We start from the raw sequence: 26,555 nt of genomic DNA, 5'->3' as shown, positions 1-26,555 counted from the left end.
CGGGCTCCATGGCACACGGGCTTTAGTAGTTGTGGCTCGCGGGTTCTAGCGCACAGGCTCGGTAGTTGTGGCTCATGGGCTCAGTTGCTCCATTGCATGTGGGATCTTCCTGGACCAGGGATCGAACCCATGTTCCCTGCATTGGCAGGCAGATTCTTAACCACTGTGCCACCAGGGAAGTCCCCTCTTACTGAGTTTTGGGAGTTCTCTATATATTCTTGATACAAGTTATTTATAAGATATGTGATTTGACATGTTTTTCTAGTTTTTGAATTGTCTTTTCTCTTTATGGTGTCTTTTATAGAGCATATGTTTTTGTGTGTTTTTTTGTTTTGTCTTTTTGCAGACATCTTGTTTATTGATTTGTTCCCTTGCATCTTTTTAAAAATAATTTTATTGAAGTATAGTTGATTTACTTAGAACATGTTTTTAATTTCGGTGAAGTTCAGTTTTTCAGTTTGTTCTTCTCTGGATTGTGCTTTTAGTGTTGCATCTAAGAAATCTTTGCCTTACCCAAGGTTACAAAAGTGTTCTCCTAGATGTTTTTAGTTTTAGACTTTACATTTGTATCTGGGATCCAATTTGAATGAATTTTCGTATTTAGTGCAAGGTATGGATTGAAGTTTGAATTTTTTTTTTTTGCAAGTGGATATCAAACTGTTCCAACACCATTTGTTAAAAAGAGGAAGTAATGACATATTTTTCTGCATTCATCATCAAATACATTCACTTGATACTCACTTGGGAGCTCTCAAAGTACTCCATTTTAAAGTAAAACATAAAGTACATAAATGAATATTTATATAGATGTTTATATGAATATATATTGATTTAAAAAGGAAAGAGAAATGGAAATAGATACTGTTATACAGTTTTTTAAACAAATTACTAGTTGGAAAGCATGCTAGAAAATTAAATGGATACTGGTAGATATTAATAGTAATAAGCGATACAGGCGGAGGAGCAACTAACTTGGGACAAGAGAGAGAGATTTTTGGTTTGGGTGTGAGGAACCTTTGGAACATGATAGCAATGCCTTAAACATAAAGTGGTGGGTTTTGTTTGTGTAGCAATAGGCTAGTAGCCAGCCAACTATTAACCTTTGCATAGTTGGAAAGTGCAGGCTTATTTTGTATCCAGACTCATATGCATTGATTAAGGTTAATATTGGCCACCATCTAGTATACCAGGACCCACTGGTTGTTTTTGGAGACATACTAATTAAATTGTCAATTTAATTGTCCTTACCTTACCTTACCTTCTCTTCTCTTTGCTCTAGCTTTGCCAACATTTTGAGTTGGGAAAGGGGTGCAACATCTCTTTTTCATTTATGATCATCACTATATTCCCTGAAGGAGATGCCTTGGAAATAGTGAAAAGTACTTTCTTCTCTCATTTTTGCACTGCCTTTGGCTGTCTTTTCCCTTTTCTCTTGTGACACCCAAAAGGTTGGGGGCAGTGGGCATAACATTCTGAGATCATAAAAACCCAGACACAAAAAAAAATCCCACAAGGGCTCAGAGGCAAAGAACATACAAATCAATTTTCACTGCAAAGTAAAGGAGCTGTTACAGTGGAGGATTACTGGACTGAATGTCAATATTATGACATAGTATGAGTGTGTTTCATGTTTGGTAATTGCAATCATTGTTGCTTTTGTTGTGGTCATCCATGTACAATGCTTGGTGTCAGTCTGTTTACCTCTTGTAAAAATAAAATACAGTGTGTGTGTGTGTAAAAAAAAAAAAAAAAATGGTGAACATACCATTTGGGAAAACTATGAGTAAGAATTTTACCTGATTACAGAAATTCTAGCATCGATGACAAAGAACTAATAAATTCTTTTATAGCAGTTATAAACTGATCACCAGATACATTAAGTTCTATCAACATACCTGTGGTGGAGAGTCCTAGTCACCCACCAAAATACAGTTGTGGCTAGACCTATGGCTACCCAGCTACATCCTACATTTCTCCGTCTCCCTTTCAGTTGGTTGTAATTATGTGACTAAGTTCTCACCAATGAAGTGTGAGTGCCTGCATTGTGTTCCACTCCCTGATCTGGGCCTTAAAACACCGAGACTGTGCACTCTTCTGCGATTTCTTCTCTTTCTGCTATGCTGGGAAACAAAGATAGTGCCCTAAAGGATGGTGGAGAGCAAGAAGGAAGAAATCCCTGTCCTACTGTGAAAAATTCTGAGAAACAATGGTAAAAAGGTCACGAAAATTAATACTAATTGAAGATATGTTCTTTGCCCTTAAGGAACTTATTATCTGGAATAAGGAACAAAAGACAAACACATTAAAAAAAATTACAATGTGACATACAAGTTACATTCATGATGATTTAGCACAGTCTATATGATTAAGAGATGTAAAAGTAAAAGAAGAGGTGAAGTAATCTCAGATGCCTCATAGAGAAGAATCAGACCATTTTAGGGAGAAGGAAAACTATGCACAATATGAACAAACACACAAAGATAGGGGATGTATGTTAGAACACCATAGGAAGAGCTGTCTAGCCAAAACAGAAAAAAAAAAAAAAAAAAACCCAGACATTTCCTTATTGTGTTATCTCATCCAATCTGGAGAAAATTCAGCAATCAAAAATGAGTTAATACAGTTGCTCTAACCAAAACTTTAACAATAATAATTACTCAGTGACATATTTTCTGTTGTGGAGTTAGCTAAAACAGTCTAAAATCCAGTCCCAGAGTAATACTTAATCCATTATAGGAAAATGGATTTATTTCCATTATGATAAAAGTAATTCTTTTATTCTCCTGCCTTTTAAAAAATAAATTATTTCTCATCATTTCCATTATAACGTGGATTTTTTAAATAATTAATTAATTAATTAATTAATTATTGGCTGTGTTGGGTCTTCGTTTCTGTGCGAGGGCTTTCTCTAGTTGCGGCGAGCGGGGGCCACTCTTCATCGCGGTGCGTGGGCCTCTCACTGTCATGGCCTCTCTTGTTGCGGAGAACGAGCTCCAGACGCGCAGGCTCAGTAGTAGTTGTGGCTCACGGGCCTAGTTGCTCCGCAGCATGTGGGATCTTCCTAGACCAGGGCTCAAACCCGTGTCCCCTGCATTGGCAGGCAGATTCTCAACCACTGCACCACCAGGGAAGCCCTGTAACATGGCTTTTGATAGCTTTATCTATGAAAACAAAATGAAATTTCAAGGCAGTATTTTTAATGAGTAAAGCACAATGCTTTATTAAAGGAAAAACAGCTTAAAATATTTAGAGACTTACTGATTATCAACATTAAACAAATTATAAAATGCTGTTAAAATGTTTTGGGTGGTTCTTTCCTAGTGTGTTTGGAAAATGCGCTTTTCGGATGTTTAAAGTATTAGAATTCTTAATTTATACAGAAAGGATTAGACTTTTTATTCATATTAGGGAATTTTGTATTATTGAAATATAAGAATAGGTGGACTTGTAATGGATTTATATTTTTGAACCTTTGAGATGCCCTTTATAAGTTTTATTACATTGAGCAAACCTAGCTAACTAGCACATCAGGGTGGAAGAGAGACTTGCTGAAGTAACTTTAGGCAGTTGTGATTGAACTGAGAATTTATTAAGTAAGAAATCTAGAAGAATTTTATGGGAGTAGGGAGGGTAGAAGGTTAGTTGAAGTGAAGCAAATTTCATGTTAAACTTTGGCAGTATTTGTGGTTCTCTGCTGGTTGATGAACAGATTTCTTAATTTTGCACAGAAAGGTTTTGGTCAGAGAAGGTCGGGACTGCTCTGTTGAGAGAATTGCAGTTGGTAGGACATCTTAAAACAAGTTACTGTGAGTTTTATTTTGTTTGAGAGAAGATTCTTTGTAGCTCTTGGGTTCTGAAAAGGAGTTATACGATGAATATACTTTTAGGCTGATGATGGAACAATCTGGGGTGATGGTTGAGAATTAGGATAGGACTAAACTTGAAAATATAGAAGGGAGGGTTTGATGTTAAGAAACAAGAAGAAACTTCCCTTCTTCCTTCCTCCCTCCATGGGATCTAGAAATCCTAAAAAAAAGTAAATAAATAAAAGACACAAGCTTAGGAGATAGAGTTTGGTGGTTAGAGACTTGGGGAAGTTTAAATGAGTCTCTTGCAATTTTTATCTTTAGATGCTGTGCTTGGTGTTTAGTGCGGAAGAGACATTTAATCAAAAACTTAGTAAAAATCATGAAATACTGGGAGTATTATATAAAGAGATTCTTTGCTTTACAGAAATTGTATGCAAACTCAAATTAGCACATAAAAGGGAATATTAACAAAATTAAAATTTGTATGGAACTTATATTTTAAAAAGTGGGTAACTATATGTCTTTTGCTATATCATGATTTTTAAGTTGTCTGTTTACATTGCGAATGCTTGGGAAATATACTAGAAATTACTGTAGACATTTCCATTAAACAAGTTACAGAAGAAAAAAGTACTTGCTTAGGTAAAGACTGTTGTATATCAGCTTCATTGTTAGCACATACATTTCAAATTGATGACTGCTTTCATTCAGGGTCTCCGTATCTGTGTGTGAATATTAAGATCACTCCAGACAGTATTCAAAGGAAGCAGGTTACTGAGCTGAGATAATTGAAAGTGGCTCGATAGAAGATTAGACTGGAGCATGAACTTGAAGTATGAATAGGTTTGGATGGGATGGAAGTGGGAGGATGGGAATTGCATTTGGAAATCATCAGTCATGAAAGTAGTAGTATACACTGCACCTTCAAGTGACAGTGAGGAGGAGACTTTTAAAGGTAGCATGATAGACTTCTATTTGGGACGTGTGGGGCGAGGGGTAAGGTTTAAAGGTAAAGTGGAGCTGTTGTGTGCTGGTTGTGCTATGGGGGGTTTACATTTTTTTCTGGCAGGCAAGTGTTTGAGCAAGAGAATGATACTTTAAAAAATGATGTTTTAGTAAAATCATCGTCTAGGATGGGTTGGAGAGTCTTGTTGAGATTAGAGCCAGGGCAGCCAATTAGGAAAATTTTATAATGTTTGAAGGATGAAGGAAAGGGTAACATTGAATATCTGCTTATGCATTGTACTAGGCTTTCATGTGTATTATCTATTTAATCTTTATTATTAGCTTCTGGTTTTCAAGAGACTGGATGTCAGAGAAATTAAATATTTTGCTAGCATTTGGTGTTGCCATACAGTTGATTTTTGTATATTGACTTTGTATCCTGGAGGTTGAAGGAAAGGGTAACACATTGAATATCTTGCTAAACTCCCTTATTAATAGTTCTAGTTGCATCCTAGAATTTTCTATATAGATGAACATCTATGAAAAAGACTTTCATAGATTGGAAAGACTTTCTTTCCAATATTTTGCCAAATTTTATGCCTTTCATTTCTTTTTATTGTCTTATTGCATTGCCCAGACCTTTGAGCATCATGTTGAATAGAAGTAGTAAGGGTGCAGTGAGGCAAGAAAAAGAAAAGAAACATAACAGTTGTTCTCTCTTCCTCTGTTTTATGAGTGTCTAAGATTGAAAATGAATTGCCCCTTTCATCAATATGAAATACCCTTTATTATGGTAATGCTTCTGTCTTGAAGTCTACTTTGTCTAAAATTTATATAGCTTCTCCAGCGTTCTTTCTCTCCAGTGTTCACATGCTGTATTTTTCTTGTATTTTTACTTTGAGATAAATCTAGGTATCTCTTGTAAACAGTGTGTAGTTAGGTGCTGCCTTTTTTTTGACCTCTGTCTCTGCCTTTTAAATGAGGTGGTTAGACCATTAATGTTTAATGTTACTGATATGGTTAGGTTTAAGTTTTTATCTTGGGGTTTTTTTTTCCTTTTTTTCCGCCTTCTTTTGGATCGAGTATTTTTTTTTTTTTAAATCACAAGAAACTCTTTTTTTTTTAAATTTTTATTTATTTATTTATATTTATTTTTGGCTGCGTTGGGTCTTCGTTTCTGTGCGAGGGCTTTCTCTAGTTGCGGCGAGCGGGGGCCACTCTTCATCACGGTGCACAGGCTTCTCACTGTCGCGGCCTCTCTTGCTGCGGAGAACAAGCTCCAGACACGCAGGCTCAGTAGTAGTTGTGGCTCACGGGCCTAGTTGCTCCGCATCATGTGGGATCTTCCTAGACCAGGGCTCGAACCCGTGTCCCCTGCATTGGCAGGCAGATTCTCAACCACTGCGCCACCAGGGAAGCCCAGATCGAGTATTTTTAAAATCCCTATTTCTTCTATTGGGTTTTTACTTTTACCTTTGCATTTTTTTTTAGTGGTTCCTCTATGGATTATTAAATGAATCGTTAACTTTTTACACTGTACCATGAATTAATATTAACAAAATAAACATCTGTATTTGACAACTATGAACCTGGATTTGGTCATTTTTATAGCGTGTCATCTCCACTTTTCCTTGCTATGTCAGCCCACTTAGTGAAATTCTGAATATGACAATGAAAACTTTAGGGCAAAAATCACATTTTGGTGATTTATTTTGAATTAAAAATATTTATCTCCATTCTCACCATCTCCATACTGAAGTTAAACATTGCATCTCTTAGTAGCATGTGAGAGAATCAGATATGTATAATAGGAAGCCAAAAGATCTGTTATAAATACTCTACATTATTTCCCCAAAGTTCAGAATTTTCACATCCTTCAGAGTTGAATAGCAGAGGCAAAAGGATTATTTGCTCACCTTTGCTTTGACTTAATCTCATCCAGAGAAACATTTCATGGTTTGTACTGGGAATTTTCTCAGTGGACTGCATCTTTAATTTTCTTAATGAAGTCTTTTGGGAGATAGGCTTCTTTTTTGATGTATGTCCAATTTTGATGTATGTCCATCTCATTAACACAAAAGGTATCTGTAATTAGAATTAGAAACTCATTTTCCACATAATTTTAGTATTTCTTTCTAGTTCTATGATATTAAGTATTATCAGGTCTCACAGTACTTTTTGAATTTTTTTCACAGTAATTTTGGAAAGTGTTTCTTAAAATGTCTTACCTGAGTTCTGAAGTTGATATCTAGCCTTAGTAACATTATTAAACTGTAAGATGCACAAAAAAACTCAGCATTCACATAGTAGGTCAGCTGAGTGCTGGTGTTCACTTATAACAACTTAAACATCTGTTAAAACCTGTTATATATGAATAATGAGATGCCAGGTAATGTTAACATGAGCACAGTGTCTTTTAAATTAAGGTTTAAATTTTTAATTCTGAACTTGGAAGGTGGAAGCAGTTTCTTTTGCCAAAAATATGTAACTGATAGAATTTATATTATTCATATTTATACATGTTTATATGCATATGTCTGTCAAAGGTAATTATTTGTAGAGTTCATATCCTATTTGAAGAGTTTGTTTAAGCCACATCCACATATTCTTTCATACACGTACTTAAGTTCAACTTAAAACCTTCCTTTTCTCTGTAGGTTAACTATTTTAAAGTGTTTCAAGATACAATGAGGAAATGGCTCAATGCCTCAGTTCAGGGAGAATTCCAGTGACATCTGCAGTGGAGAATTATGTGGAGAATGGGAAACGGAAGAGGCCAAGATTGGAAGAGCAGGTGGGGGAGTAGGACATTAGGTCAGATATAATAAAAACACTTATGTGGAACTTAAATACTTTTTATTGTGTCTTTAGCACTTTAATATGTGATTGTACTTAATAGAAGAATAAGAAATAGTTGATTAAATCACCTGTGGTATAAAGAGGGATTATATATTTATATGAATAAAACAGAGTAATGAATGCAGTAGAGCTTTGTAGAACACTCTTGTTATGAGAAAAGGCTGATATTTTGTGTTTTAGGTACCTGAACTATGCACCTTATGGTGGGGTTTTACCTTTTTTTTTTTTTTTTTTTAATTTTTTTTATAGCTACTTTATTTATTTATTTATTATTTATTTTTGGCTGTGTTGGGTCTTCGGTTCATGCGAGGGCCTTCTCTAGTTGCGGCAAGCGGGGGCCACTCTTCATCGCGGTGCGCGGGCCTTTCACTATCGCGGCCCCTCCCCTTGCGGGGCACAGGCTCCAGACGCGCAGGCTCAGCAGTTGTGGCTCACGGGCCCAGCCGCTCCGTGGCATGTGGGATCTTCCCAGACCAGGGCTCGAACCCACGTCCCCTGCATTAACAGGCAGACTCTCAACCACTGCGCCACCAGGGAAGCCCTTTTTTTTTGTTTTTTGTTTTTTTTGGCCAGGGCCCTACTGTGAGGTAGTGTTAGTTTGGAATAAAATTCTAAAAGTATCACTTCTGATACTTAAAAAAAATTTTTGCACTAGGGAATTAAAGCAACTTTATTTTGAAATAATTTTAAAATTAGAGAAAAATTACAAGAATAGTGTAAAGAATTTTTTATATTCTTCTCCCATATTCATTAATTTTGTTACTCTTTATTTATCATTCTCTGGATATTTTTTTTTTCCTGAAACTTTTGAGAATAAGTTGTAGATATCATACCCCGTTACTCCTAAATACATCAGCATATATTTCCTAGAACAAGGATATTCTTTTATAATCACAGTATAATGATCAAATTCAACAAATTTAACATTAATACAATACCTTGTCTGGTATACATTCTGCATTAAAGTTTTGCCAGTTTTCCCAATAATGCCTTTTATAGCAGTTTCCTGCTCCCTCCATCTAGGGTCCAGTCAGTATTGTAATTGCATTTAATTGTCACACTTCTTTAGTCTTTAATCTGACACATTGCTCAGCCTTTCTTTGTCTTTCATGGCAGTGACATTAAAAATATCTATGAAAAGAAGGCTTAGCACCAAAAAGGAATTTTTAAGAAATGTTAAAATTAGAGTTTGTTATAAATCATCACTTAACTTTCTTCTTTATAGTTCTGCTCTTTTCTTTTTGGGCTTGCTGCCATATTTTAATGTCATTGCTTTGGCTTCTACACATGACATATACAGTCTCTCATTTCATCTAGCTCAGTTGCCAAGAAGAAACTTTTAAACTTATTCTAGTTTTCATTTTAAGATTGGGTTGAGCTTGTCAAGGGGATTAGAAAGGGCAAAACAACACCTCAAGATACTACTATTAGTCTGTTTGCATGCGGTGGAACTAGAGCCAGAATGGGAACCTTTTACTTCCTGAGGTTTCTTGATTTCCTTTCTTGAATGGCTTATTGTGAAGTAAGTAATTAATAAAAAGCAGTTAAGAGTTCATACTACAGAATTTGGTGTAAACAGGTAGGATAATGGACGGGAATGAGCATCAACCTTGGAGTTTGCTAGACCCATTTGAATCCCAGTGATACTCATGACTAGCTGGGTAGTCTTGACCAAGTTCTTTAAGCCTTAGAGGAGAATCCAGGTAAAACGGGGATAATAATACCTACAGTGCATGTGTTTTGCGGAGCATTAGAGATAATGCAAAATGCATAATAGTGCCTGGCACGTAGTTGGTGCTCAAGGAATGGTTATTACGTTTTTATAAAATCATAGACAGCTCTAGGAGGGATCTTAAAAATCACCCGGATAATGAAACCTATTTAGAAAGGTTAAGTAATTGTTACTGACTTATTAGAGTGTAAGCTCCTTGAGAGTAGGGACTGTTTGTATCTTTTACCTTGTGTTCTTTAGAGTGTGTAGAGCACAGTGATGGACTTTAGGTACTTCGTAAATATTGATAGTTTAAATACATTTCAGACATCCAAATTCTAGACATATTACAATGTCAGGTAAGTTATTTTTGTCTGGTTTAAAATACTTATTACTGATAGACCTTTGGAAGTCACATAGCTCTTAGAATATGCATGAGTAAAAAATGTAATTTCAGGCTTGTCCGGCTATCAGTAGAAATAAAGCAGAGGTTTTAAAGATATATATATACACATATATATGATTTCTAAATATTTATATTCAATACTAAGAGGATTTTCAGCAGGCATAATTAGGTTGTTTTTCTGTAGCTTTTTAGCATATGTCATGTTCAAATGCCACTTCATAGTGAATTGCTTATTTTTGGCATAACAGTTTTCTTTAGTCTTCATCCCTGCTGCTGTGCACACCAAAAGTATCTTAACCAGTGGACTCACTTTTAGTTTTTTGGTTTCTTTTTGGGGGCAGTTATAACTCTTAGAAAGATTGATATTTCATGAGTTTTATTCTTCTGTAGAGGTCTTCCAGATAAAACATTTACTTATATATTTTTTAAACTCATTCTATCTTGCAGTTACCATAGGGGTCCACTGGACCATTTTATAAATTTAATGTGCATTTGAGGATATTAGTGATCTTATTTTGTCTATATCTTGAAACATTTTGCTGTTTCATCCAAGGAATTATTTCATTGTTACTCATTAATTCTCAACTATGGAAGAAAAGAAAGGCTGAAACAATAAGAAAAAGGAAAAATGATGGAATTACTTGAAGCAGAGGTTGGCAAACATTTTTGTAAAGCTTAAGATAGTAAATATTCTAGGCTTTGTGTACTACATATGGTCTCTGTGACATACTCTTCTTTAAACAACCCTTTAAAAATGTAAAAACTATTGTATGACCTATCCTAGGTCATACAAAAATAGGTTATGGGCCAGATTTAGCATGTGCACCTTAGTTTGCTATTGCCTTATCCTACGGTTTTCATATTGCATTGTCCAAAGGATTATGTCATGTTTTAAGAAGTGTAAAAGGAGACTGGAGACACCATCTTCACTGTCTGCTTTTTGCTTTTATTGGACAGAATTAGGAATTAATAATTTTTCATATTTTGTTCATGATGGCAAAGAGAAGAAAATTGATAGGGGAACAAGTTTCACAATTTTGTGTGAATCAGAAAATGAATACAGGGACTTCCCTGGTGGCGCAGTGGTTAAGAATCTGCCTGCCAATTCAGGGGACACGGGTTGGAGCCCTGGTCTGGGAAGATCCCACATGCCACGGAGCAGCTAAGCCCATGAGCCACAACTACTGAACCTGTGCTCTAGAGCCCGCGAGCCACAACTACTGAGCCCGTGTGCCACAAGTACTGAAGCCCACATGCCTAAAGCCCATGCTCTGCAACAAGAGAAGCCACCGCAGTGAGAAACCTGCACACCACAACGAAGAGTAGTACCCACTCGCCGCAACTAGAGAAAGCCCGTGCGCAGCAACGAAGACCCAACGCAGCCTTTAATAAATAAATAAATAAATTTATTTTAAAAAAAAGAAAATGAATACAATGAGGCAAATAGCAGCATTCTAAACTCATGATGGTGGTGAAGTTGATCATATAAGCAAAATCTCAAGATTGAATCTTCAGATTATGGTCTCTTAGGTGAATTTTCTCAAATAAAAAAATGGATGATTGAACAGTATATTTCTAAGGACCAAAAGAAAATATGGTATTCTTATCCATTTAGTCATTCAGCAAGGAGGAATTAATCACATAGTATTTCGTGACAAAATCTTGGACATGTGGTAAAAGGATGTGTGCTGGTATTCTTTCATCTCTTACGTTTGGGCTCCAAATTTGATTGGATACAGTTTGTAAGTGGACATTGCTGAATGTGGGTGTGTATACAAAGGTGATGAGAAGATAATGTAGAAATGAATGAAACCAATTGGATTGATTCTAAATAATGTTTATAAGTCTAAAAATGACAATGTTTTGCAAATTACAGATCAAAGAAGATGGCCATTCTTTCTTCAATAAATTATGAGCCATTAAAAGTTTCAAAATTTCAAGGTTTCAAGTATTACACTTTGACAATGCAATTGCCAGAAGAAAGACCAGAAGTGATGATAAGCTCTAATCTATTAGAGATGTGTTTAAAATCAGGAGTCAGATTTATAAAATGGATATGTTCTACATTTATTAGTGACACTTGAGGAACAGTTGTATTCAGAGAACATGGCCCATTTTGGCTACTTATAACTTAAAAGCCAGGCAAATGTGGGAAATCTGGAATGGATGTTTGAGTTTGCTGTACTTTAGTACTTATTAAAATTCTAATAAGGTTTTTTAATATCTCTTTATTCTTCTGAACATTTTTTGTGAAATGAAGTGTATATAGTTTTAAAAAGAGTCACACCCAGATAGTAAATGATGATGACTGCTTTTCCGTGTATACTGACAGTAAAGCACTAGTTTCCTATAGGATTTTCTCCTCTGAGTTGTGCCTTGTGTTAGGCTAGTGAAGAGGGATACTTTGAGAAACAACCTTAAAAGATTTGCTGCTGCTTTTACTATTGGAATGTTACTGAGAACTTTCTGTAATGTATGTTTTTTTTTTAAAGACCAGGTCAGATGTTTTACTTTCCCTGCTGTTTTTGTTTTTTAATTTTTTGGTTATAAGACTCAGTGTAACTGATCATGTTTTTCTTTTTACTTTGGCTGTCAGGAATTCATATCCAAAATTAAACACTCACTGTAAGTTTGTACATTATGTTCCAATGTTTCTTTCCAATATTTTATGGTTTGCAAACAAGAACCTTTGTACTTGGAGGGTATCAATTACTGTGTCAAGCCCGTTTTGAGAATAAGATTGACTAAAGGAATGGTTTAACTGCACAGTAGATTTCTTTGAAAATATAGATTAAAGATTACTGAAGACTGAGGGTTTTTTTGTTTTTCCCATCTTAAGTTGTCTTAGTCCCAGAGAGCTTTAAAATAAAAGAGTCAGAATATTTCCTTAGCCCCAATTTTTACAACAGATCTTAGAGAGTTTTCCTTAGGGCTTCACTCATTTGCCAAGAGCTTGTGTGTGATAAAGGATGGAGGTTAGAGATGACAGGGCTTTCTGCTTGGGCCGATCACTCTCTGGGTAGTTATAACTAAGGCAGTAGTAGGTTGCATTGAACTACTTTCCTTGACTGAGATCGTTGGAGCCTGTTATACAGGCAAATAGCAGTACGTTTTCTGGACTTAGCATAATTCTAGGCTTAAAACAATTAAAATGATGGAATAAGGAACTCCAAAAGTTCATCCCTCCATAAAAACAACAACAACAAAAACTGGCAAAAATTCTCAGAATCAACTTTTTCAGGACTCTGGAAACTAACCAAAGGCTTGTCGAAACCACAGGGACATTTAATCAAGATAAAACACTAAACCTCTGTAAGAACAGTGAACTTTGTGGCAGTTAATCTACCCTGATCCCAACCCTTGTTCCTCAGCTCAGTGGTAGCCTTGAAAATAACAGACCATGTTCTTGGTACTGGTACTGATACCAGAGGGAGCAGAATGGACCTTATTCACAATTAATTGTAATTAACTTGTTTTGTTCTGTGGTTCCCTGGAAGACTGATTTAAAAGGCTCGCCTTTATCTCTTTTAACTTGGAATTCTTCCACTGCTAAAATGACTTTCTGCATGTTTGTCAAAAATGTTTACAGGTATATGTATTAGTCACTGCTGCCTGAGGCAGTGACAACGGTTGGGGCAAATAACAGACTAACCAAAAAGCTTGGAAGGAAAGGCTGGGAATAAGATACTTTGGGGAACAAGGGTTTTGAAATTCTCCTGGGGATTCCTGGGAATCTAAAAGACCACATGGGTGTCCAGGGCTGTGCACATGCTTGGGAAAGACCTAAGACGGTCCTAAGCTCTTCCTGCTGGCTGACCTTGAAGGCATGAGTATTTTTTTAAATAAATAAATTTATTTATTTATTTATTTATTTATGGCTGCGTTGGGTCTTTGTTGCTGCGCAGGGGCTTTCTCTAGTTGTGGCGAGTGGGGGCTACTCCTTGTAGTGGTGCGCGGGCTTCTCATTGCAGTGGCTTCTCTTGTTGCAGAGCACAGGCTCTAGGCGCGCAGCCTTCAGTAGTTGTGGCGCACGGGCTTAGTTGCTCCACGGCATGCGGGATCTTCCCAGACCAGGGCTCGAACCTGTGTCCGCTGCACTGGCAGGCGGATTCTTAACCACTGCACCACAAGGGAAGCCCGAAGACGTGAGCATTGAAGGCATGTCTCAACACACAAAGCCCACCTGCAAACACTGGGAGAATTTTTTGGTTCCAGGCTTCTAAGGAAATCTCCATTCACTAGCTAACCACTAACCTAATAGAACAGAGACTTCAGTGGTCACAAATGACAAAAAATACAGACATTATAGTATTAGTTCGGAAAAATCATTAAACAAGGAAACAGCCACAACAAACAGTAGCAATAAACCCTAAGGAGAGGTGAAACATCTGATTGCTGGAGTTATCACATTATTCAATATCCAGTTTTCAACAAAATGCTATGAAGCATGCAAGAAACAAGGCCCTTTCACAGAAGAAATGAATAGAAACTGTTCCTAGGAAGTATAGACATTGGACTTAATAGTCAAAGACTTTTAAGGAAGCTGTCTCAAATATTCTTGAAGAGCTAAAGGAAATCAGGAGAATGATGTATCATCAAATAGAAGATACCAATAGAAAAAATTTTTAAAGGAAATAAGTTATGGAGTGGAAAAGTACAGTAACTGAAATGAAAATTTGACTAGAGGGTTTCAGAAGCAGATTTGAGTAGGTGCAAGAAAGAATCAGTGAATTTGAAGATAGGTAAAATATCTAATTTGAAGAGCAGAAAGAAAAAAGAATGAAAAATGAACAGAGCCTTAGAGACCTGTGAGACACCATCAGGCATGCCAACATATGCATAATGGGAGTCACAGAAGAAGAGGAGAGAAGGGGTAGAAAGAATATTTGAAGAAATAATTGCCCTAACACTCTAAATTTGATGAAAAACATTAATCTACACACTTAAACAGCTCAGCAAACTCAAGTAGGATAAACTTCACTCCAAGACATGATAAACTGCCCAAGACAGAGCATCTTGAAAGTGGCAGGGGAAGCAGCTCATCACATGCAAGGGTCCTTACTAGATTATGGCTGGTTTCTCGTCAGAAACATTTAGTCCAGAGGCAGTGGGATGACATGTTTAAAGTACTGAAAGAAAAAAGGTCAATCAAGAGTTATCTAGCCATCAGAATTGGAGAAATGAAGACGTTCCCAGATAAACAGAAATTGGAATAGTGGCTAGAGGACTTACCCTGTAGGAAATGCTAAAGGGAGTCCTTCAGGCTGAAATGAGAGGACCTGGGATAGTAATTCAAATTCATGTTAAGTAAAAAAGAACACAGCTAAAGGTAACTATACGGGTAATTATAAAAGTCTTAATACATACATTGTAACTTTGCTTTTTTTCCTATCTGATATAAAAGACAGTGGCATAAAACAAAAACTCTTAAGTCTGCTTATGGGCATACTAGGTATAAAGATGTAATTAGTGACAATAACAACATAAGGGAGAGAAGCAGTTACATAGGAGCAAAGTTTTTGTATACTGTTGAAATTAAATTGGTATTAATCCAAACTAGAGTTGTTCTATGTTAAGATGTTAATTGTAGTCCCCAGTGCAACCATTTAAAGAATATAATAAAAAAATATATATAGTAAAGGAAATGATAAGGGAATTAAAATGATACACTGGCAAGTATCTATTTAACATGAAATTCAGCCCTTCAATTAAAAGGTAGAGATTTGCAGAGGGATTAAAAAACATGATACAGCTATTGATTCAAAGATATAAATTGGTTGAAAGTAAAGGATGAAAAAAAATTATGCAGACTGAAACCAAAGGGTCACTCTATCAAAAAGATACAATTACAAACTTTTGTGTACCTAATAGAGCCTCATGAAGCAGAAATAGACAGAGTTGAAAGGAGAAATAATCAGTTCAACAATAATAGTTGGAAACTTCAATACCTTACTTTCAATATGGATAGAACAACTAGACAGAGGATCATCAAGGAAACAGAAGACTTGAAAAACACTATAAACCAACTAGACCTAATAAACTTATATAGAACATTCTATGCAACAAAAGCAGAATATACATTCTACTCAAGTGCCTATGGAACATTTCCTTGAATAGCTGTATGTTAGGCCACAAAACAAGTCTTAGCATATTTTAAAAGATTGAAATCATGCAAAGTATGTTCTCCGACCACATTGATAGAAATTAGAAGTAACAGAAGTAAACCTGGAAAATTCACAAATATGTGGAAATTAAGTAAAACAAATAATTTCAAAATACCAAAAATATCTTAAACCAGTCATGTTTAGTGAAGTGTGTGTATTTTTAAAGCACAGAAAAATACAGTTATGTTTGTATTCATATGCTTGAAAATTTAATGAGTTTTGATACTTGCAGTAAGTGTTCTAGTTATTAGGAATGTGTGTTGTCCTAGAGTTTTGTTCTGTAGTATTTGTTTAGACATTTTATAGTCATATAAAAAGAGCAGGTAAACCAAAAATCTATTCATTGTATGATTTTTTTTTCTTTCATTAGACTAACTTCTGATTATGTCTTATGTGGATTAATAAAACTGGTCTATTTTTTCATGTATAAGTTAGCTGACACTTAGAGGCTCAGATATATCAAATATACATTTGATATATTTTATATATTTATGATGTATTATATATTTTACTTGTAAATAAATATATTGTAAAGGTAAAAATTACTATTTTCTGAATAAGCTGCAAATTTCTTTATTGCCTATTTGATAACAGATCATCAGGTGTTGAGTGGGGTGATTTATGACATTTAATAAAATATGCCATGTCGTTATCAGTATTATTGGCAATGAAAGCTCTTTCTTTAGTGGAATAATCAGAAAATATTAAAACTAATTCTAAAAATCTTTAAAAATATCCTTCCCTCAGAGTTAGCATTGAGAATCTTTTATCTAATTAATGCTCATTTATTTATTTTTCTCTTATTCTCTTAATTTCCATTTCTAGCTGCAATAATTTTGTAAGTTTTAGAAAAGTAACAGCTGTGTTTCCGGTGGGGAAAATTTCGGTTTTCTTAATTATTTGTTAATATGGTAAAAGCTAGGCATTCTTTTACATTTATCTGAGAAGAGACAAACTTTCATGTAACAGAACTTTTTAGTGCATATAGATCAGAGGTTCTTCACATCTTTATAAAGGAATTTGTGTGTATACAAGTTAAATTTAAAATATGTGGCACATGTTAATTTTTTTCAGGAGAAGGAAGCCAGCACCCTTTTGGAGCCATGAATATTGTCCGAACTCCATCTGTTGCTCAGATTGGAATTTCAGTGGAATTATTGGACAGTCTGGCTCAGCAGACTCCTGTAGGTAATGCTGCTGTGTCTTCAGTTGACTCATTTACTCAGGTAATGGAATGTACATTTCATTATTTTCTAAAATAATTTAAAAATCACATTCTGTACTTCAGAAATTAGCCTGGTGGTAGAATTCATGTAAAAATGAAGGTAAACACATATGACATAAGTTATTGGCTTCCATGAATATTTTCAGTTTGTCTCCCTCTCTATAGGTATTTTAAAATTTATAAATGCTTTGATGAGACTTAAGTTTTTATAGTGATAAAATAGCTCAAAGTGATTTTTTTAAATGGGTTTAAATATTAGCTTTTCCTCTTTTCCTCCCACAATTAGTATGCTAGGCTGTGAGTATACAGTTGTAAACCTGATAAGCAAGATCCTTGTCCTCGTGGAGCTTAAAGTGACACAATTCCATAAGGGTTGACTTTTAACCTGTCTGGCAGAGGCCTGAATGGGAGAATGATCTAGGCAGAGTTATAGCTATTACAAAGGCCCTGTTATGTTTGAAGAATAAAGTGAAACTTCGTGTCTGGAGTAGAGTGAACAAGGGTGAGAGATGGGAGATGAGGTTGGAGATTATGGGGGAGGTGGCTGCAGGATAAATCATATGCGACCTCATTGGCTTTTGTAAAGATTTTGGCTTATATTCTGTTTGGAAGAGAAAACATAAGAGAGTTTTGAGCAAGAGAGTAATATGATCTAACTTATATTTTTAAAGGATCACTTTTGCATCTTTGGAGAGAAACGGTAGTGAGGCAAAGAGGGAAGGAGGAAGATCAGTTAGGAGGCTCTTGTGAAAATCTAGGTGAGAGATTTTAATGACTTGAACCAGGAAATATGGGGAAGTAGAAATGGAGGTGATGAAAAGTAGTTGATTTCTGGAGATAATTTGAAGATGGGGCCAATAGTGTTTCATGTTGTGGATCACATGTGAGGTCTGAGATAGAGACATCAACTATGGCTCCAAGGGTGTTGGATCCAGGAACAAGAACACAGGAATATTGTGAAAAGAACAAGTATGGTCTGGGAGTGGAATCAGGAGTTGAATTTTGATTGTACTATGTTTGGGGTGCCTGTTAGATATCCAGCTGGAGAAGACAAGTTTAAAGTTCAAGAGAAGTAAAAATCTGGGAGTCATCAGTGTAGAGGTGGTATTTAAAGTTGGGAAGGGGATGTGATCACTGAGAAGTAACTGTAAATAGAAAAATTGGCCAGTGACAGAGCTTGGGGCCATTTCAAAGTTGAGATGCTTAAGAGATAAGGAGAAATAAAAGGAAAGGAGCAGCCTGAAGTAGGAGGAGACCCCAAAAGTGCTGTTTTGGAAGCCAAGCAAAGACTGGATTTTAAGATGGAAGAAGTGATCAATAGTATTCACTGCTGATGGGTCAAGTAAGATGAAAGCTAAGAATTAACCATTGGATTCAGCAAGGTAGAAGTCATTACAGATTTTGACAAGAGTTCATAGAGGTGGAAAGGGAGTTTGCAGTGAGGTTGAGTGAATTGGAGAGGAGGAAATGGAAACAGTGAATATAGATGACTCTTGACGAGTGTTGTCATAAAGGACAGCAGATGAATGGTCTGGTTGCTTGAGGGGGCTATGGGGACAAGGAATTTTTTTTTTCTTTCTGTTTTCAATCAGAGATACTATATCGTGTTTGCCAGGAATGAAACATTAGAGAAAAATTGATGATGCAGGAGAGTGGGGAGGCTTGTGAAAGTGGTGTCCTTGAGTAGGAAATAAGACCGTATTGGGAGGTTTTCGATAGGGTAATGGACAGTGTTTATAGTAATGGATATATGGGCACAGACAGACACAGAAGGTTGGTAAATGTGCTGATGAGCAGTTGTGCAAGTTCTCTCTCTCGATTCCTTCTCTTTGCTCAGTGAAATAGGAAGCAAGGTCATCAGCTAAGATTGAGGGGAAAGGAAGTATTGGAAAGCTAAACCGAAAGGATTATTAAACAAGTCCTCTAGGAGAGGAGGAGGTTGAATGGACTAGGGAAACCTTCTGGGCTTGCTGGGCAGCACATTTTTGAGGATTGTGGCCATGAATTTAAGCGCTGACTTGTCATATGATCTCTTGAGAATGGGCCAAATTAAAGAATGGCAGGGGCTTCCCTGGTGGCGCAGTGGTTGAGAATCTGCCTGCCAATGCAGGGGACACGGGTTCGAGCCCTGGTCTGGGAAGATCCCACATGCCGTGGGGCAACTGGGCCCATGAGCCGCAATTATTGAGCCTGCCCGTCTGGAGCCTGTGCTCCGCAACAAGAGAGGCCGCAATGGTGAGAGGCCCGCGCACCGCGATGAGGAGTGGCCCCCACTTGCCACAACTAGAGAAAGCCCTTGCACAGAAACGAAGACCCAACACAGCCATAAATAAAGAAATAAATAAAGAAATAAAGAATGGCAGAGTCTGGGTTTTAAAAATTTTGTCAGTAATTTAAAAAATAAACCATGCTGAAAAAAGCAAGTTGTAAAACAATACTTACAGTGTCCCATATAGATTGTATTTGAAAAATGTCTGGAAAATACATGACAAAGTGATGTTATCCCTGGGGAGGGGCAAGAAGACTTTTTACTCTATAATTATCAATTATTTGAGCTTTTTAATGAAGCATATATATTTTTTATTAAACGTTTTACTATGAAATATTTTAATATATAGAAAAGTGCATTCCACAAATATTTATTGTATACCTATTGTGTGCGAGGCATTTTTTAAGAACAAACAGATAAAAATAGGTAGACAAAATAAAATAATACCCGTCCTTATAGAGCTCTCTTTATAGTGGGGTATATTTGAAGACTTCCATGTGTCTTCCACCTAGATTTAACTGTTACATTTTGCTATATTTGCTACTAATTAAAAAATTATATAAAGTGTTACAGATACAGCCCACTGCTCTCTGCTTCTCTTCTTCCCTTTCCTCTCCAGGTAGCTACTCTTCTAACTTTATATATCTTTCCTATCTGTATTTCAGTACTTAAAAAATTTTTTTCATATTTATTCACAAAACTTGTATAGTACTATTTGTATGTGTGTTTAAACATGTTTCTAATTTATGCTCTTAGTTATTCTTACTTCACTTTAGTTTTTATCAGTAGTACATGGTTTAGAAAGTCAAATGGTTTTACATGTAAAACAACTGTCCTCTATTATACCTTTTATATTCTGCTTTATTCTGCCTCTCAGCAGCAGTCACTTTTCAACCTCCCCCCTCATATTTTTTCCCTCTTTCTTCTTGTATTTATTTCCATGTGTCAGAAGAAACTTGATTAATCTTTATTAATTTATTTGTTATAGGTATTTTCCATTGACTTACCAATGCATAACATGATTTAGCTCTCTTAATCCTCTGTTCTCCAAAATACACAGATATCTTTTCTCCCCACCTTTCCAATATAGATTTTCATTAAGTTAGTATTCAAAGTTTTCAGTATTATGACCTGGTAAATGTTTTTCAAAACTGAGCCAGGTGTAGTGCTATGATTATATTTCTTGTTCTGTATAACTTTTCATTTATCCTGGTTAATAAATTTCTCATTTTTTTCCTTTGCATTGATTTCTGTATTTCCATTTCTAATAATTTATGCCCAAACTCTGGCAATTGTAAATTCCCATTCAATATATTTAAATATAGCAACTTAAAATTTGTCTTGGAAACATTCCTCTTGGAACTCTCTTTTTTGTTCCACTGTGGACTGATTATTCTCTGGGTCTGTTGCATAGCTGTTGTTAAGGTATTGTTTTCTTTCACCATTACTCCAGAAATTCCTTTTATTTCTCTTCTGTGTTGAATCTCTTTTTTTCTGGTTCTTCTGTTTTTCCTTCTTGTTATTTACCCTTTCATATGTTTTTAAAATGGATATAAATGTTTGTATCATACTGCACGAACTTCTACAACTTACTGTTGTTCACTCAGCATTATTTTTAAAGATTTATCTGTGTTGACACATGGAATCGATTTAGTTTGTTTTAATTGTCATATGTCATATGTACAAATGAGCCGCAGTTTGTTTTTCCATTTCCATATTGGTAGATGTTTTTATACATTCTTAGTAATATTTATCAGACCTTAAATTTTTGCCAAACTTGATAGGTGAAATTAGAATATTACTATTGTTTTGGTTTGTTTTTTGGACTGGTGGTGAAGTTGCGCATCTTTTCAGATTTTTGGCCTGCATTTGTATTTTCTTTTATAGGAATTGACTGTTTATATAATTTTCCCCAATTTTCTATTGTGTTATTTTTGAGACTTTTTAATTTTAGCTTTTTGGGAAAGGCCTTTATGTGTTCTGGATAATAATCCTTTGTTGTATATGTTGTAAATTTTTTCTCCTACCTTGTCTTTTAGTATTGTTTATGGTGTCTTTTGCATACAGACATAATATATTTTTCTGTAGACAAGTTTTATCAGTTGTTTCCTTTATGATTTGTGGGTTTTTTGTATTTGAGAAATTCTTCCCTATGCTGATATGTAAAGATGTTATGTTCTCTTATAGTTCTTAAGGCTTTTAACGTTTTACTTTTTGAATTGTGTTTGTGTGTGGTATGGGAAGGGATCTAAACTCATTTTCCCCCCCTATGGAAAACTAGTTGTTCTAGTCCCATTAAATGAATAGTTAGTCCACATTTTTTTTTATTCTGAATAATAGCATCTTTGTTATATATCATGTGTTACATATGCTTAGGTTTGTTTCTGGGCTCTCTCTTTTATTCCAGTTAGTTTATTTGCCTGTCCCTTTGCCAGGAAAAACCTTAATATCTGGAAGGCCAAGTCCCTCCTCCTAGTCATCAAAATAGGCTTAGGTATTTTTCATAATAATTTTAGTGTCAGCTTGTCAAGTGCCATGAAAAATCTTGTTGGAATTTAGTTGAAAATAACATTGGATTTATAGGTTTAATGTGCCTTTATCACATTAAGTATTCCCATCCTTGAACATATTGTATCTTTCCACTCGACATGGGGTATATAAGTCCTTTCATTTGTTTTCTTTCTTATCTCTCAAGACAGTCTTAAAATATTTTCCACAAAAGTCTTAACTATTAGCTTGTCTTAGCATTTCCCCTAGGTATCTTACAGACTTTGTTTCTGTCATGAATTGGATCTTCTTAAAGTTACATTTAAAAATGTTTCTTGCTTGTATGGAGGGTTGCTGTTGATTTTTTTTCTCCTGATACTGATCTTTTAGTTAGTGATCTTATTGGTTCAACTCTGATATTGGTTCAAGTACCTTAACAGTAGAGTCTCTTGGACTAAACTACCTCGATATTATTAAACAAACAAAACCCCTAATAAGATGTTTCTTCCGTGTAGAAAAGAGACAGCAAGAACCTTCATGGCTAGTGTTGTGTTTCGGAGAAAGTGACGTTGGGAAGATTATTTTTGAGTGAATAAAAGGTAGTATTATCGTTAGTAGTTCATTAATTTTGGGGTTTAGTGCTTAAACCCATTTGATTCTCAAGGAATGTGAATCAGTTTACTTCTTGCTTCTACGAAGGAGTCTTGGAGGATGTTAGTGGATTTGCCCATTTGAGGGTCAGTGAGAACAAACAGACCAGGAAATAGAAATGGAATAGTGTTACCTTTCTCTTCTTTGTAATTGATGGCAAGTAACCAGTTGTTCCTTTTTTATACTTAAGTTTTTATCTTTCTGGTAAGAAAAAGACTTCTTGGATATGGTTACTATTTTATATGAGAGAATAGGTTGATTTGATGAGGGTGGTATTTGAGGAGAGGGGTATCTCCAAAGGTGGAGATAAAAGAAGATATTTTGAATGAAAAAACATCTTTTCTTTTTTTTTCCCAAAATGAATATGTTATAAACTTAAAAATATTTGATAATCATAGAAATTCTTTGCGATATAAAGAAAGTACTAAAGGCAGATTGTTATGATTTTGTGGCATAATGTCATTTTATGACTTGCCTTAATGTTCAGCATTAGACTGTCTCAGAACTCACAGTCCTTAAACCAAGTTAATATGACAACATTTTTAATTAAAAATATTAAGGTCTAAATGGAGTATTTAGTATAATCCATTAATCTATTTATTATTAACTTTTAGTTCACACAAAAGATGTTAGACAACTTCTACAATTTTGCTTCATCGTTTGCTGTCTCTCAGGCCCAGATGACACCAAGTCCATCTGACATGTTCATTCCGGCAAATGTGGTTCTGAAATGGTATGGGGCATTTTGTAGCTCTCATATTAAGGCTTCTAGTAACCTACAAAAAATGTGTATTTTTTGCTTGTGAATGTATTTCTTCTTTGACATTTAAACATATTCTTTTATTGTGGACATCAGCATACATTAACATTTGCATACAATTAAAAAGTATGCACTTTAGAGTTCACATTAGGAATAATTTTTACCCCAAATAATATTTTGTTATATAGTAGCCATTTTGGCTTTATAAAGACAGGAAAATAAAATTGCTTATGTTTTAGGGACCACAATTAAGGGCTGTACTTTTTTTTATATTTTGAATTGTAAGTACTGTATATGAGGCTTGAAATATCAATGAACTTTTTTTTTCATAAGTAGAAAGTCTTGATCTAAAATAAACATGTATAAAACATCAGAGTGGTTTATACTGCACCCTGTACATGAATCGATTTCTTCAGCTTTTCTATGTTTCTGTTTTATAGATATTTCTTTTCACTTTGAATATCCCAGTGTTGGGGAGATACATAAGGAGAGTTTGTTGAGAAGTGGTAGCATGGTATAGCATGGATTGTACTAGAATGTATTAGGTTTGAGCTTTGTAATAATGTAGCTATGTGACCTTGAGCAAATTATTCTCATCTATGAAATGAGGGAGAAGGAGTTAGATTTCATTTTTTCTTAGGTCCCTTCTAGCTCTCAGATTTGCAGAAGATAAAAAAATTAATAAAATTTATTATGATTTGTGCTTTCTGATACAGCCAGTTAAATCACTATGCTTGCTGTCTTTTATAAATTAATAATTAAACTCCCAGATTAACTTTTAACTTTCTAAGTTTTTAATCTTAGCATTTTAGAAATGACATGTAAAGTTATTTGCTTTTTGATGAGTCATTTGTCAGATTATAAAAGATTCTAATTAAATTTCTTATAAATATGTTTTTCTTTTGTAGGTATGAAAACTTTCAAAGACGACTGGCACAGAACCCTCTCTTTTGGAAAACATAATTTGAATAAAATAATTTTTAATGGATTCTGAAATTTGTCATGTTTTAAAGATAATCATTCTATTTGAAAGCATGAAGTCAAAAGGATCATGATGCCTAAGTTTAAAAACTGCTTAGTGACTATGAAGCTTAATTAAAATCTTTATAAAAAATTAAAAACATTGAAAAAGGAAAATATGTTCATCATTAATGACTTTTTTCCCTTAAGCTGAAAATATTCAGAGGCAAAACATTTTGTTTGGCTATGATTCATTTTTTACTTAAAAATAAAACATAGTCACAATAGTGTGCCAAATGCATTGCATTTATAATCTTTCATTTATATTTACAGTGGTTTGCTAGAATAGTTAACTTAAAATCAACTATATCAAAATTTGGGGACTTTTGGAAAAATATATCAAATATACATTTTTACATATGGAGAAATTATTTTCAGTTAGTATTTCTTTAGACTAAAAGTTTTTTCAGAGGAATTCCCTGGCAGTCCAGTGGTTAGGACTAGGCGCTTTCACTGCCGTAGCCTGGGCTCTATCCCTGGTTGGGGAACTAAGATCCCACAGGCTGCGTGGTGCAGTCAAAAAAAAAAAAGTGTTTTCAATTAACAGACTGGTGGTCACTTTTTATATCTGCAAATTCATACGTTTTTGATTAACAAAATTGCCATAATACTGATCAGGTTTTGTTTAATATTGGTAATGTTACACATTTGTGTATAGACTATAGGATTCATTACTTCTTTGTATGAAGGTAAAGCCTTTGTGTCTCATTCAAAGGGAACCCTTTGACTTTTACTGGTGATGCCCATTGACCAGAAACCACCAGGATCTCACCAGTCCAGTGATCTTTATAGAGATACAACAGGAAGTATTAACTAAAAACAAAGTGTCCCTTGGCTTGCCAAGAGGATATAAAGACAGTGTGATTGTCCATGACAGTCCTGGGTAGTGTTTTTTTATTATTAATTAATTAATTAATTATGGCTGCGTTGGGTCTTTGTTGCCGTGTGCGGACTTTCTCTAGTTGTGGTGCATGGGCTTCTCATTGCGGTGGCTTCTCTTGTTGCAGAGCACGAGCTCTAGGCGTGCAGGCTTCAGTAGTTGTGGCTCATGGGCTCTAGAGCACAGGCTCAGAAGTTGTGGCGCACGGGCTTAGTTGCTCCGCGGCATGTGAGATCTTCCCGGACCAGGGCTCGAACCCATGTGCCCTGCATTGGCAGGCGGATTTTTAACCACTGCGCCACCAGGGAAGTCCCCTGGGTAGTGTATTTAAACTGGTTTGTTGGGCTTTCACAGCAGAGGATGAGGCAAAATTTGGACCACTTTTCTAATTGTATTATTCTTGCTGCTGGAGTAGTAGTCTTGCACAGTATGCATAAAGAGATTCAGTTATCACTTCTGAGAGCTCTGCCGAGCAGCCAATACCTGCTTCATTTTTGGAAGTCTCTTGTTACCCTTCTAAAGGATACATGCTACACTGGAGAGAAAAGGGCTTTAAATATCAGAAAGCCTCTTAATTATTCCATACACCCAAGGTAGATTTGGGTGTAGGAGGTGGGCAAAAGCCTGGTGTTGATGTTGCAGTTCCTGGTGAGTTACAGATAATATCAGGAATATAGATTTTTATCTATATTTTATCACAATAGGAGTAAGCCAATAATTGTTTCCTTGCGGTGGGCACATTCTCAGTGGAGCTTAGTTTCTTCATAGACGTCTGGAAAATCTTGGAGAAAATGACCAGTGCAGTGAGAATAACTCCAGCATTTGTTCCTCACTTGGTGACGTTGGTTCTGCTGACAGTGCTATAATGATTATAGCGGAAGTATTTTGCTGACTTGGAGTAAAGTTCCAATTTTTACAATAATGAAGACTGGGGCTAATGGTGTGAGGAAAGTTCAAATATCAGAAGGAGCCTTTGGGAGGAAATTGGTCTCAGGAGTTTAAAGGAACAACCATTAAATCTTCTACAGTGGAATTTAGCAGGTTCAGAGTCAAATTTCACCGTAAAACATTTAATAGCGGGCTTCCCTGGTGGCGCAGTGGTTGAGAATCTGCCTGCCAATGCAGGGGACACGGGTTCGAGCCCTGGTCTGGGAAGAACCCACATGCCGCGGAGCAGCTGGGCTCGTGAGCCACAATTACTGAGCCTGCGCGTCTGGAGCCTGTGCTCCGCAACAAGAGAGACCACGATAGTGAGAGGCCCGTGCACCTTGATGAAGAGTGGCCCCCGCTTGCCACAACTAGAGAAAGCCCTCGCACAGAAATGAAGACCCAACACAGCCATAAATAAATAAATAAATAAATAAATAAA

At 35.6% G+C, this 26,555-nt stretch overlaps 1 protein-coding gene across 3 annotated transcripts in view; it reads left to right on the top strand.

The window, feature by feature from the left end:
• The window catches only part of HIKESHI (heat shock protein nuclear import factor hikeshi), a 34,109-nt gene extending 9,566 nt beyond the window's left edge, over nucleotides 1-24,543 (top strand). For 2 of the 3 annotated variants that reach the window (XM_036861929.1, XM_036861928.1), the window contains 3 exons: nucleotides 16,969-17,120; nucleotides 23,141-23,259; nucleotides 24,195-24,274. In XM_036861929.1, coding sequence (XP_036717824.1) covers nucleotides 16,969-17,120; nucleotides 23,141-23,259; nucleotides 24,195-24,249 — 326 coding nt within the window. In that variant the 3' untranslated portion in view covers nucleotides 24,250-24,274. Of the gene's footprint in view, nucleotides 1-16,968; nucleotides 17,121-23,140; nucleotides 23,260-24,194 lie in introns of all 3 variants that reach the window. The other variant, XM_036861927.1, reaches the window with a different exon arrangement.
• Nucleotides 24,544-26,555: the final 2,012 nt, after the last annotated feature.

Source organism: Balaenoptera musculus, chromosome 8, assembly GCF_009873245.2.
Source record: "Balaenoptera musculus isolate JJ_BM4_2016_0621 chromosome 8, mBalMus1.pri.v3, whole genome shotgun sequence".
In the NCBI taxonomy this organism is placed as follows: domain Eukaryota; kingdom Metazoa; phylum Chordata; class Mammalia; order Artiodactyla; family Balaenopteridae; genus Balaenoptera; species Balaenoptera musculus.
This window is presented reverse-complemented; position numbering and strand designations above follow the sequence as displayed.